General features: G+C 40.5%; 1 protein-coding gene across 2 annotated transcripts in view; it reads left to right on the top strand.

Moving 5' to 3' along the window:
- Positions 1–5,088: 5,088 nt before the first annotated feature.
- The window catches only part of LOC100485083 (mucin-4-like), a 75,296-nt gene continuing 65,988 nt past the window's right edge, over positions 5,089–14,396 (top strand). For both annotated transcript variants that reach the window (XM_012954018.3, XM_031905823.1), the window contains exons 1-3: positions 5,089–5,165; positions 8,012–8,100; positions 9,511–9,558. In XM_012954018.3, coding sequence (XP_012809472.2) covers positions 8,064–8,100; positions 9,511–9,558 — 85 coding nt within the window. In that variant the 5' untranslated portion in view covers positions 5,089–5,165; positions 8,012–8,063. The remainder of the gene's footprint in view (positions 5,166–8,011; positions 8,101–9,510; positions 9,559–14,396) is intronic.

Below are 14,396 nucleotides of genomic sequence, written 5' to 3'. Positions count from 1 at the left end.
TCCCAAATGCCCACCATTAAGAACACTTCAGGCGAGTGTTCCAGACTGAGTGTTCCATTGCCCACACAGGCTTTCTCCATGGGAAAATTACAGGTTGGCAAGCTACTGAGATAGTTTAGTCCAGCAGCGATTGGAAATAAGTTTCTTTGGCTGCCTTGTTCCATTGGCTGCCTTAAATTAGAGCCAACAAGAGATGTAGAAGGAAGAAACACGGCAGTGCCAAATACAGAACAAGCACAGGTCCATTATGGCAGAATAATTTTTTCACAAATTCACATGAGGAGGGGGTTATTCTTCTCTTTTACAGAGCGCTGGTAAGGCCCCATCTAGAATATGCTGTTCAGTTCTGGTCTCCAGTGCTCAAACGGGACATTATTGAGTTAGAGAGGGTCCAGAGAAGGGCAACTAAGCTGGTAAAGGGTATGGGAAGTCTCAGTTATGGGGAAAGGCTGGCCCAGTTGGGTTTGTTTACAATGGGGAAGGGGCGCTTAAGGGGTGACATGATAACTATGTATAAATATATAAGGGGAGCATATAATAACCTCTCTAATACTTTATTTACCAGTAGGGCCTTCCAACGGACACGAGGGCACCCACTCCGTTTCGAAGAAGGGAGGTTCCGTTTAAATATTGGGAAAGGATTTGTTACAGTGAGAGCTGTGAGGTTGTGGGATTCCCTCCCCGAATCAGTGGTACTGGCTGATACATTAGATACAAGAAGGGGCTGGATGGGAATGGTGCTGTGACTCCCTCTATACGAAAAAATCCAGTAGCCCACTGTTAAATTGCAGTGGTGCAAGAATGTGTTTATTTAGTCCATACACACACATATACACACATATACACACATACACAGGGCAACATTTCAGACCCCCCCCCCCCCCGCCTGGGCCCTTTATCAAGCCTGTGGCTCCCTCCAGTGAGGAGACTGCTGCATTGGTGATGGAGTCATTTTATACAATGGGGCTTGTATTTGGAATTGGTGTATTGACCACTGTGGGTTTAAAAGTGACAGCAGTAATGCAGATTTGAGACCTACTTGCACTTTTGCTTACCCCCTTATGGACAATTTTGGACCCCCTTCCATGCCCCCTTTTCCCAGACTTTTAAACATATGGGTGGAAGGGCAAAAGTAGAACCAGAGATTTCAGGTAACTGCATTGTTCCTCAAAATATATTACATAAATTCAGTTTGAGACTCCATGGATGCTTCTACCTCAGCCCTATTGGCATCCTGGGATCCTGGGCCCTGTTTCTGTCTATGGGAGTGAGGCATTGTCCTGCCACTCTAGTTACAAGTTAGCCTGGCTGGTTTCACATTGTACCCCTGCCTGCTGCCCCCCTGCATCCTACCCTGAGACCCCTGCCTGCTGCCCCCCCTCCTTCCTACCCTGAGACCCCTGCCTGCTGCCCCCCCTCCTTCCTACCCTGAGACCCCTGCCTGCTGCCCCCCCTCCTTCCTACCCTGAGACCCCTGCCTGCTGCCCCCCCTCCTTCCTACCCTGAGACCCCTGCCTGCTGTCCTCCCCTCCTTCCTACCCTGAGACCCCTGCCTGCTGCCCACCCTCCTTCCTACCCTGAGACCCCTGCCTGCTGTCCTCCCCTCCTTCCTACACTGAGACCCCTGCCTGTTGCCCTCCCCTCCTCCTCCCCCTTTGACTCCTTGCCTTTTGCCCTCCCCTCTTACCTACCCTGAGGCCCCCTGGCTTCAGCCTTCTTCCCTTCCCTGGGATCCTGTCTTCTGCTCTACACTCATGAACCCAATCCCAAGGCTCATAAGCCTTCTCCTCTTTTACCCCCCATCCAGGGCCCTGTCCCCTGTAGATTCCCTTGTGTCCCTCCCTCTGTCCTCCCAGACTGTGTCCCCCAATCCCCTACCTTCTTCCTCCTCCCAATCCACCCATTCCCTTCCCCCAACCTCTGATCTTCTGCCTTTATCCCAAATGCTCATTTAAAAAAAAAATCTCGAAAGCATTTGTGGTTTAAATGGAAAAAAGAACTCAGAGGGAGGAGTTTTTAAATAAATAAAGTAATATTCGATAATTATTTCATTTAAATGATTTTTAAAATAAAGAAAAGCCAACCAACCATGATTCTGCTTCTATAACTGCACCATCCAAGCCAAGAATGACATAACTGGGAAATGCAAAACCAACGTCTCAGCTTTAAGAGCTTTGTTCCTTGGTGAACGAATAGTGATCCGAAATAAGGAATTAATAGTGTAAAAATATACATTTATTCATTAAAAATAAGCCCCTGGCTGCCCAAAAGTCGGTGACTTTTGGGAACAGCCAACAAGGAAAAATAAATATTAACTTTCCCGAAATGTTGTCCCCCGGGCGACAGTTGGGGAATGTAATAAACCCGGTTACTGAAAATACCTTTCTACCCATATTGTCAAACCCTAACCAACAAATGACTTGTTTCATGCATTTTGATCATTCCAGGGCAAACGTTTTTGAAGATTGAGTGTAGAATGCACGAACTCTGAAATAAATATTAGATCTTATTGATAGACACAAGGAAAGATGCAAACGCCACTGAGTAGGCAGAATGTCACTAAAGTGTAAGTTCGGGGGCAGATAGGTGGTTGGAGGGTAGATGCCGATGTGCCTCCATCTGCCCCTCATGAACACAGACAGAAGTGTATTTATTGAGGAACAAATTGTTGAAAACCACACTTGCATTTAAGCTCAGTCATATTCTCAGATACACATCATAAGGTTCTTCACAAAAGCTCATTGTGTTTTCTTAAAGCAACAGCGCCATTGCCAATCGGGCACAACAATTAGCTCCAGAACTTGGATGCCGGCACTAAGCTGAGTTTCCTAGAGAAATATGTGTATTGAGAATTTTATCTTTTTATCCATTTGCTAGATAGTCACTGCTTTCTACAAACATAGGGGCACATTTTCAGAGAGCAACCAATCCACAGCTAGCTGTCATCTTTCTACTGCAATTGGGATCATGAAAGCAAAAGTCTTATTGGTTGCCTTTGGTTTCTAGTATTAATGTGTAGCAGTGTTAAGCTGGCCATACACGGGCAGATCCGCTCGCTTGCCAAGCGAGCAGATCTTCACCTGATATCCCCACCTACGGGCGGGCGATATGGGGTAGCAAGTACCTTAAAAAAAAAATAATCCGATCGTTTGGCCATGGGGCAGTCGGTTTGGGGACCGGATTTTCTAACCTGCCCGATCGACCAGGCCGCTCGGTTCTGCCCATAGACGGGCCGATTAGCTGCCGAATCGGTCTAAGGGACCCATATCGGCAGCTATAATCGGCCCGCGTATGGGGACCTTTAGGCAATGAAAAATGAGGCTGAGATCTCAGGAATAAAGTGGGATTGTGTGAACTGTGAATAAAAAGTTATACTGTACATACTGTATGTGACTCCTGCGTTACCCATGTACAAGCCTCTCCTAGTAACACCCCCAATTACACTACTGCAGGTTAATCACTCATTAAAAGCTGTATAGCAGGTTGAATGCCCATTGGAAACCAGAGGGGGGTGTGGGGACCCTATGAGTAGCAGCCCCATTGGGCCTCGCACACCCCAGCCCGACCCTGTTGGACACACTTATATAGATTGTAAGCTCTACGGGGCAGGGACCTCCATCCTCTTGTCTCTTTGACTTAACTTATTGCAACTGTACCTTGTATTTATTTGTATTTATTGTTATGTATATATCTATTATTATCTTAATAACCCCCTGTTTGTATTAATGTATTCTACTGTACAGCGCTGCGTACATAAGTAGCACTTTATAAATAAAGATATACATACATACATACATACACACTGCCAAACCCTTTGCTCACTTACATGACAAACATGTACCCCATCAGTAAATTCTGCCCCTTTTCTAAGTCCTCAAAAACTCAGTAGGGGGCATTTACAGAGACCCTAGATGCAAGTGCAAAAATAATAAGGGGGCAAAAGTGTATCTTTTCAAGCTGATTTAATAATGCATTCCTGCACTCTGCACCTTGTGCCGGGTATATAATCCAGTGCAAGGTGCAAATCATTAGGGAGTGATGTGGAGAGATTCCTGATGGTCCTGGATGTTGTTGGATCAAAAGGAGCCGAGAGGTCCCAATGGCTGAGATGCAAAAGGAAGGGGGGTCACTACTGGAGAGACTTTCTGCAGTGTGGACTGGTTACATTAATGCTTTATATATTGTTCAGTCCACAAAATAAAAGAAAACCGAAAATCAGGGATTGTAAAATCAAACTGAGGCAAAAGCTGATACTTGTTTTGTGCCGCCATGTTTTTCCCTGGGATTTAAATCCCAGAAATATCTAAAGAAGGACAAGTAGTAGGGCAGCATGAACTAAAAGTGGCCATATATGTGTAGGGGCGACAACGACGGGCCTGCCCAACCGACATCGATATATCGGGCAGATATTGATCAGGTACGTTAAAAAATTTAGTCGGAACCACCTGCGCCCATTACCTGCGTTTTAATTCGATGGTTTGGCCCCAGGGCCGTGTGTCCAACTATTTGCCATGCTATGAGATATGATAAGTAAGATATGTCTTACTAATGTCTAGTGATGTTGCACCAGGCATGGATTTGTGGTGAATTTCCACGTTTCGCCATCTGCAGATTGTTTCGCGAAACGGATGAAAAAATTTGCTGTGGAAAATTCGCCGCAAGTCCAAAAATTGTCGCCAGCGTCAAAAAAAGAGTAGTCGCGGGCATCAAAAGAATAGCTGCATGACGAAATAATAGCCGCGGGCGACAAAAGAATAGCCGTGCGACAAAATAATAGCCGTGCGACAAAATAATAGCCGTGCGACAAAAGAATCACCGTCCCGTGATTCGCTCATCACTACTAATGTCTAATATTTTTGAGACATTAATAAAATTCACAGATGTATAATAAGTAATATGTATAATAATTCTTATAGTACATTTCTGTTGAGTAAACATTTTGTGATAACAGGGAAACGTGTCTGATAGACAAGCAGATACACCCTAGGGACATGTTACATAGGAGTTCTCTCTCAACGTGATTTTCTGGTTTCCTGTCAACTTGTCAATTTTCAGTCCAGTCCGAAAAATATTTAAGAACATTCTCTGTGTTACTGGAATTAGAGTTGGTGTGGGAGCAGGGGAGAGAGGCGCGTGGCTTTATTGTGGAAGAAAATCCCATTCAGGTAGGAATAGAAAGATACCTGTACGTTATATTGGGGCTCATTGTGTAACTGAGAGGCATGTATTCTGGTATTGTTGTACAGTGTTATCACGGGAAAGGGATTAGTAAATTTGTACAGGTTTCGGATCCTTTATCCGGAAACCCATTATCCAGAAAGCTCCGAATTATGGAAAGCCTGTCTCCCATAGACTCCATTTTAATCAAATAATACAGAATTTTAAAACTGATTTCCTTTATCTCTGTAATAATAAAACAGTACCTGTACTTGATCCCAACTAAGGTATAATTACCCCTTATTGGGGCAGAACAGCCCTATTGGGTTTATTTCATGGTTAAATGATTCCCTTTTCTCTGTAATAATAAAACAGTACCTGTACTTGATCCCAACTAAGATATAATTACCCCTTATTGGGGCAGAACAGCCCTATTGGGTTTATTTCATGGTTAAATGATTCCCTTTTCTCTGTAATAATAAAACAGTACCTGTACTTGATCCCAACTAAGATATAATTACCCCTTATTGGGGCAGAACAGCCCTATTGGGTTTATTTCATGGTTAAATGATTCCCTTTTCTCTGTAATAATAAAACAGTACCTGTACTTGATCCCAACTAAGATATAATTACCCCTTATTGGGGGCAGAACAGCCCTATTGGGTTTATTTAATGGTTAAATGATTCCCTTTTCTCTGTAATAATAAAACAGTACCTGTACTTGATCCCAACTAAGATATAATTACCCCTTATTGGATGCAAAACAATCCTATTGGGTTTAATTAATGTTTTATTGATTTTTTAATAGACTTAAGGTGTGGAGATTCAAATTACGGAAACCCCACTTATCCAGAATACCCTTGGTCCCGAGCATTCTGGATAATTGGTTCTATACCTGTACAACATTTGTCTGCTAAAGTGAGGTTTTACCACTCTCCATGCATTTCTATTTCACTTAATCGAAGGGTGAACTTTCACTTATTGATAAATACTTTTATTTTTAAAAATCCCATAGGAACGAATGGAGAGGGGCGGAATTTAATTCTAATGGACTGTGGAAGTTCGAACTTCACTCTTATAAATGTACCACTTTGATTTGAGATTCCATTTTATTTAGATCATTTTCCAAAAACATATGATCATTGGTTAATGAGACACCCTTATGGACTATGTAGAATCTCTCGATAGCTGGAGAATGAAAGTATGAGGAAGGCTTTATGGTTTATGGTGTCGGTTAGGTAAAGATGAGTGTCTGTATTATATTATTACATACATTGAACACCATATCCAGGGATCAGCAAAGGTTTATTAGTAGTGATGAGCGAATCTGTCCTGTTTGGCATCGCCATAAAATTTGCGAAAAGGCAAGAAAATTCATGAAATGGCGAAAAATTACCAAAACGCATTTGTCGCGCATTTTTTTTTCTTTTGTCGCCCGCGTCTATTTTTTTGTCACCTGCCTTTTTTCGACGCTACTGCGCCCAATTTTGATGCAACCGTGCCCTTTTTTGATCCAATTTGACGCGCAAAAAAACCCCTAAATTCGACACAACAAATTTTTCTGCTGCGGATTTTCATGGAAGTTTCATGAAACAATTCGCCAATGCCGAAATTCGCTGCGAAGCCATGCCTGGTGAAAAAATTCGCTCATCACTATTTATTAGTAGTGATGGGTGAAATGTTTCAACAGGCATGGATTCGTGGCGAATTTCCGCGTTTCGCCATTGGCGGATTGTTTCGCGAAACGGATGAAAAAAATTTGCATCGGAAAAGTTCGCCGCACATCCAAAAATTTTCAAAAAAGAATAGTCACGGGCGTCAAAAGAATAGCCGTGCGACAAAATAATAGCCACGGGCAACAAAACAATAGCCGCGGGACAAAACAATAGCCACGGGCGACAAAAGAATAGCTGTGCGACAAAATAATAGCCGCGGGCAAAAAAAGAATAGCTATGCGAAAAAATAATAGCTGCGGGCGACAAAAGAATAGTCGTGGGCGACAAAAGAATAGCTTTGCGACAAAACAATAGCCACGGGAGACAAAAGAATAGCCGTGCGACAAAATAATAGCCACGGGCGACAAAAGAATAGCCGTGCGACAAAATAATAGCCACGGGCGACAAAAGAATAGCTGTGCGACAAAACAATAGCCGCGGGCGACAATTTTTTTTGCCGCACATTTTCGCCGTTTCGCGGATCTTTTGATTCGCAAATTTTTTGGCCAAGCGATTCGCTCATCACTATTTATTTTTTTTTTTGGCCAAGCGATTCGCTCATCACTATTTTTTTTTTTTTTTGGCCAAGCGATTCGCTCATCACTATTTATTAGCCTATTTATGTTTATAGTGTCAAGATGGAGAAGGAATCCAGGTCACTTCCCCAGAGGAGGTACCTTACTATATGAATCTGCATCAACATTGATTGTCTTACAAATTACCAACCTGTTTGAAATTAAATGTGATTTCCTTTGAATAACTCTAAATAAATAGTCTATACCAACGAGGGCATTAATGGGAATCAGAATATACTCACATAATGGGTTTGTGGGTATCTCCAACACCTTTACCTGCACATCCTGGACTTATAAGACCCAGTATAGCAGTGTGGGGCAGAGTGTAGCACCGGAACCTAGGAGTCCGTGCCTCCATATATAAATAAACCATTATTTACTGCAAGCAGAACTGCTTGTTTTCAAACCCCTTTTGTTTGCTATTGCCATGGAGCAGAGTCGCTCTATACAGCTTTGTACCGCATTCCAGCCCTAATGGCCTTGGGTTGATCTACCTGTAACAGTGATATTGTCTTATATGGGGTTGGGAAAACGACTAAATTCAGTCTTTATCTTCTTGTTTAGGTGAAATAAAAGTTGAATGTTTGGAATATAACCAGATCCCCCTGGTCTTAGCATGGACCTCAGCACCATCTTTGTGCTTCTCCTGCTGGGTAAGTCAGTAATTCCTCCATTGTATCCAGTGTGTCTGTTCTATTCATTCATTTAACCATTAAATAAACCCAATGGGGCTGTTCTGCCCCAATAAGGGGTAATTATATCTTAGTTGGGATCAAGTACAGGTACTGTTTTATTATTACAGAGAAAAGGGAATCATTTAACCATGAAATAAACCCAATAGGACTGTTCTGCCCCAATAAGGGGTAATTATATCTTAGTTGGGATCAAGTACAGGTACTGTTTTATTATTACAGAGAAAAGGGAATCATTTAACCATTAAATAAACCCAATGGGGCTGTTCTGCCCCAATAAGGGGTAATTATATCTTAGTTGGGATCAAGTACAGGTACTGTTTTATTATTACAGAGAAAAGGGAATCATTTAACCATGAAATAAACCCAATAGGGCTGTTCTGCCCCAATAAGGGGTAATTATATCTTAGTTGGGATCAAGTACAGGTACTGTTTTATTATTACAGAGAAAAGGGAATCATTTAACCATGAAATAAACCCAATAGGGCTGTTCTGCCCCAATAAGGGGTAATTATATCTTAGTTGGGATCAAGTACAGGTACTGTTTTATTATTACAGAGAAAAGGGAATCATTTGACCATTAAAAAAACCCAATAGGGCTGTTCTGCCCCAATAAGGGGTAATTATATCTTAGTTGGGATCAAGTACAGGTGCTGTTTTATTATTACAGAGAAAAGGGAATCATTTAACCATGAAATAAACCCAATAGGGCTGTTCTGCCCCAATAAGGGGTAATTATATCTTAGTTGGGATCAAGTACAGGTACTGTTTTATTATTACAGAGAAAAGGGAATCATTTAACCATTAAATAAACCCAATAGGGCTGTTCTGCCCCCAATAAGGGGTAATTATATCTTAGTTGGGATCAGGTACAGGTACGGATAATGGATCCTATACCTGTACTACCAAGGGGCTGATTTATTAATGCTAAAATTATAATTTTTACTGTGATTCAAGACTTTTCTGCTAAAACTCACAAACCTGACTTGTGAAGTCTCATAGCAGACAATGGGAGCTGCCGTAGGCAGAATTTAAACTATTTATTCAGTTCAAGTTTTTCAAGTTTTTTCGGAGCTTTTAAATTCCAGGAATTCAAGTTACTGAAATGAGTTTTTTTTATATTCGTATTTTTTTAATAAACATTTATGTTATTTGTAAATTGTGAGTGTATTCAAAGCAGAAAAAAACTCTAAAACCTCAAAACTACAAATTTTGATAATGGGATAATGTCATTAAAGACACTGCCGTTGGCTTAAAGAGAATGCACTTAACTTAGAAGAAATGCGGCTGAGCTTAATTAGCCAGAAAATACAATTATTGCACAAACGAAGGTCATATAAGATTTACCCTTTTGTTTTTTGTTTTTTCTAGCACACAGCGCAATGCAACAAACAACAAATGAGATCATAAACGGAAATGGTAATAAACTTTATATGTCATTATGGGGAGGGTTCCATTACTTACAGCAATACTGTCATGGCAAAAACACAAACAGATGTTTTTATATTTAATTTTAAAATGTCACATGGGGCTAGCCATATTCTTCATTTCCCAGGGTGCCACAGCCATGTGACCTGTGCTCTGATAAACTTTACTCACACTTTACTGCTGCGCTGCAAGTTGGAGTGATATCCCCTCACCCCCAGCAGCCGATCAGCAGAACAATGGGAAGGGAGCAAGATAGCAGCGCCCAGTAGGTATCAGAATAGCACTCAATAGTAAGAAATCCAAGTCTGGCTTGGGACTCCTCCAGTTACATGGGAGTAGGAGAAACAATAGGTTAGCTGAAAGCAGTTCTAATGTGTAGCGCTGGCTGAAAGCTCAGACTCAGGCACACTTTACTGCTGCGCTGCAAGTTGGAGTGATATCCCCCCCCTCCCCCCCAGCAGCCGATCAGCAGAACAATGGGAAGGGAGCAAGATAGCAGCTCCCAGTAGGTATCAGAATAGCACTCAATAGTAAGAAATCCAAGTCCGGCTTGGGACTCCTCCAGTTACATGGGAGTAGGAAAACAATAGGTTAGCTGAAAGCAGTTCTAATGTGTAGCGCTGGCTGAAAGCTCAGACTCAGGCACACTTTACTGCTGCGCTGCAAGTTGGAGTGATATCCCCCCCCCTCCCCCCCAGCAGCCGATCAGCAGAACAATGGGAAGGGAGCAAGATAGCAGCTCCCAGTAGGTATCAGAATAGCACTCAATAGTAAGAAATCCAAGTCCGGCTTGGGACTCCTCCAGTTACATGGGAGTAGGAAAACAATAGGTTAGCTGAAAGCAGTTCTAATGTGTAGCGCTGGCTGAAAGCTCAGACTCAGTCACACTTTACTGCTGCGCTGCAAGTTGGAGTGAAAGGGCAGTTCTGTACCTCTTCTCAACCACATTTACACATCTACCCTCTGCTTGTCTAATAGATTCATAAAACTAGAATTCATATTTTTCTGTTTTTTAAAAACTCAATTTTTTATATACGGGTAAATGTAATTTTTCAAATTATTATATTAAAAGCACCACAGCGATACCCACAGGTACTGCATATTATATATCTCTCTATTCTTATGAGGTATTTGTATGCCCAGTATACAGTATTTATATGTTATAAACATATATATACTATATATAAAGTAATAACCATTTACCCCCATACGTAATACAAGACCATTTTGAACAGGCAATACAACTTTTTTCATAACTTACTCAAAATTTAGGGGCACATTTACTTATCCACGAACGCTCCGAGCGTTCGTTCAATCGGTCCAATCGTATTTTTTGCGACTTTTGCGTAGCGTGCACGACTTTTTCGTATTTTTAGCACGAAAAAATCTGATCGGTTTTGCTGCTGTTTACAATTGTTCCGTACAAAAATGTTGTCACTTTCGATAATACGATATTATCGTGACTGATATGATTTTTTTGTAAGCATTTTCGTGATATTTGCGATCTTCAGAAATTTTTGTTTCGAACCCGAATTTTTCTCATTCGGGATTTGAACTCGTGTTTTGATAAATCTGTCCCATAGGGGGGCATTTACTAACTGTTGGATTTTTTTCTTTTTCTGCATTTTTAGCGGGAAAAAAAAGTTGCAACTTTTTTGAGATTTACTATGTGTCCAAATGGCTAAAGAATCTGAATTCAACTATTCGCCAGTAGCAATGAGCGAATTTTTTGGCCAGGCATGGATTCGCAGCGAATTTCCACATTTCGGCATTTGCGAAACTTCCGTGAAAATTTGGCGCGGAAAAATTTGTTGCACGGATTTTTTTTGTTGTGTGTCAAATTGGGCGCAGTCGCATAAAAAAGGGCACAGTCGCAAAAAAAAAGGCGCAGTCACGTCAAAAAAAGCGCGGTCGAGTCAAAAAAGCGCGGACGATAAAAAAAAAATAGATGCTGGTGACAAAAAAGAAGGATCTTTCAGGAAATGGAAGGGACCTCTGCCATTGGCTTCTACAGCAAGTTTTAGCTGGCAATTGGTCAAAATTCAGATTTTTAGGCGTTTGCATGCGTAGTAAATCTTGAAAAAGTTGCAATTTTTTTCCCGCTAAAAATCTCAACCAGAAAAAGAAAAAAAATCCTACAGTTAGTAAATGCCCCCTTTGGGGCAGATTCATCAAAGTATGAGTTTGAATCCCAAAATGGATAAAATTTGGATTAAACACGAACATTTCTGATCAAAAATCCTAGTTTCCGGGGTGACGATTCAAAAAAAGTCACAATTTCGGCAACGTTTATCCCCAATCTGTCTTTTTTTCAGCTAAGATTTTTAAGTACATGTCAGACATTCGTGGAAATGAGTTTAGTCAAATTTAAAAAAAAAATCAAAAAGAATGGGTAATGTTAGAGTTTTAGTAAATCTACCCCCTATGATATTGGCCATAAAATAGTCTATTCCAAAGTTATTTGAAGAAAAAAGAAATGTCAGAACTGTTCTGGGTTTCTCTCTATTGATAAAGAATATAATAATGTATGTAATACTGTGGGTGACAAAAGAATAGACGTGGGTGACAAAAAAATAGCTGCGCGACAAGAGAATAGCCGCGGGTGACAAAAGAATAGCCGCGGGTGACAAAATAGGCACGCGACAAAAGAATAGCCGTGGGTGACAAAATAGGCACGCGACAAAAGAATAGCCGTGGGTGACAAAAGAATAGCCACGCAACGAAAATATAGCCGCGGGCGACAATTTTTTTTTTACGTGTGACATTTTCGCCGTTTCGCAAATTTTCCGCCGTTTCACGAATCTTTTGAAAGATTCACAAATTTTTCAGCTAAGCGTAACGGGACAGATTCGCTCATCACTACTGTAGACTATTGGATCTGTGATGTTTAAAACAGTCCAGTTGCCTAATGATACAAAAAGCAGCAATTTAGCAGGATTTTGCAATTGGACTGATTAGAATAAGGAGATTCTTAAAGAAATTATTGACTTCAAAGGAGAAGTAAAGCTGCTGCCTCATTTAGGATCCCACTGTGTATTATAAGGATTATTGATGCCCAACCTGTACTCCTCCATTGTTAGGGTATTACTGACTCAGTTGGCTGTTTTTTCATACCTTGGCATAAGCCTAAATGTTTCCGGACAAGCAAAATCGGCCTGTTTAGTCAAAAAATTAATGAAATGGTGAAATTTTGCCAAACTGTTGCTGAATGCATTGCAGTCAATGGGCCTTTTTTACAGCATTTCTAGTATTGCCATTAGTGGGGGGTTTTGACAGTATATTGTTGTTTCATTTCTTTTCTCAAAAAATTCCGAGATAATTCGAAAAAATTTAAGCGTTCAAAAATTTTGTGACTTTTTAGACTGACAAAAAGCATGCCAGGTTTAACTTGTCTGGCTTACAGTATGTATATATCAATATTACTTTTCTAAACAATATGTATATAGTTATACAGAATAGAGAGGACATTGTTATTTCTCACTAAAAACATAAATAGTTCTGGATGTGAATAGTGAACAATAGAAAAAGAACCAGGGTAAACAATTTTCCACCGATAGGTGCCCTTTAACCCTTTCACTGCCAGCCGTTTTGGACAAAGCGGAACTTCTACTGCCAGACAGTTTTTGAACATTTTGCACTATTTCACTTTAGGGGCCTTTCCTCAGGAGGACTTTTAGTTTACCCAGGAAAACAATATATTGTTTTTTTCAGGACAACTTAAGCTTTTAAAATATGGTAGAATTTTTGTGTAATTCCAATTCTGTAACAAGATATAGGCTTCTAAATGTCTAAAAAATGAAAAAAAGTAATATTTTTCATAATGTAAACACATATACCAGAAGCAAAAATTATTTTATGCATGAAAATACACCTGATTTGGAAAGTCCCATGTCTCCTGAACGTGCCAATACCAAATATATATAGTTTTATGGAGATTTCTCACTTGTATATGTCAAAAACTCCCAGCAGTACACTACCAAATTCCCAAAGCACTGCTCCAGAAAGCTGCATACTTTAGATTTCAAGGCCAAATATTCCACTAACAGAAGGTTTATACCAGAAAATTATACATTTTTAGAAAGAACAGATTCTGGGGAATCCATAATAGGAAGAACTGTCTGTCTACTCCAAACTAACAAGTTGCAATGCTTTCCTAAAGTTATTGGTTTTTATCAAAATTTGTGAAATTTTTTAAAAATCGCTTCAATGCTTCCAGTCTATAGTATCTTATCTCCTACAGCTCATAAAGTAACCAGATAAAACACCCTAAATATGAACGCATGGGGTCCCCTGAACAGTATGATACCCAATATGTATAGGGTTACCTAAGTATGTGGCATGTAGGGGCCCCAATGTGAACATACCCCCATATGTACTGTCATTTCTGTCATTTCAGCTTCTGCAAAATCTACATTTACATCATTATATGTGGGATACCACTAGTAAATAGTACATTCACCCCATAAAGTCATATATTTTTGGAAAGTACACATTCCGCCGAATCTAAAATGGGTACCCATGTCTTTCTACTACAAAGTACCAAGCCACAAAGCTTTCCTAAAGTTGGCAATTTTGATAACATTTCCAAAAATCAAAGCTTCCAGTTTCCAGCATCTTATCTCTCACATATCATTAGGTACCAAGATACAACACCCTAAATTTGAAAGCCAGGGGTCCACTGAACAGTTTGATGCCCAATATGTATAGGTTTACCTAAGTATGTGGCATGTAGGGGCCCCAATGTGAACATACCCCCCTATGATCTGTCATTTCTGTCATTTCAGCTTCTGCAAAATCAACACATTTGCATCATTATATGTGGGATAACG

This window comes from Xenopus tropicalis, chromosome 7, assembly GCF_000004195.4.
Source record: "Xenopus tropicalis strain Nigerian chromosome 7, UCB_Xtro_10.0, whole genome shotgun sequence".
In the NCBI taxonomy this organism is placed as follows: domain Eukaryota; kingdom Metazoa; phylum Chordata; class Amphibia; order Anura; family Pipidae; genus Xenopus; species Xenopus tropicalis.
The sequence above is the reverse complement of the archived record's forward strand: the minus strand, read 5'-3'. Positions and strand labels throughout refer to the sequence as shown.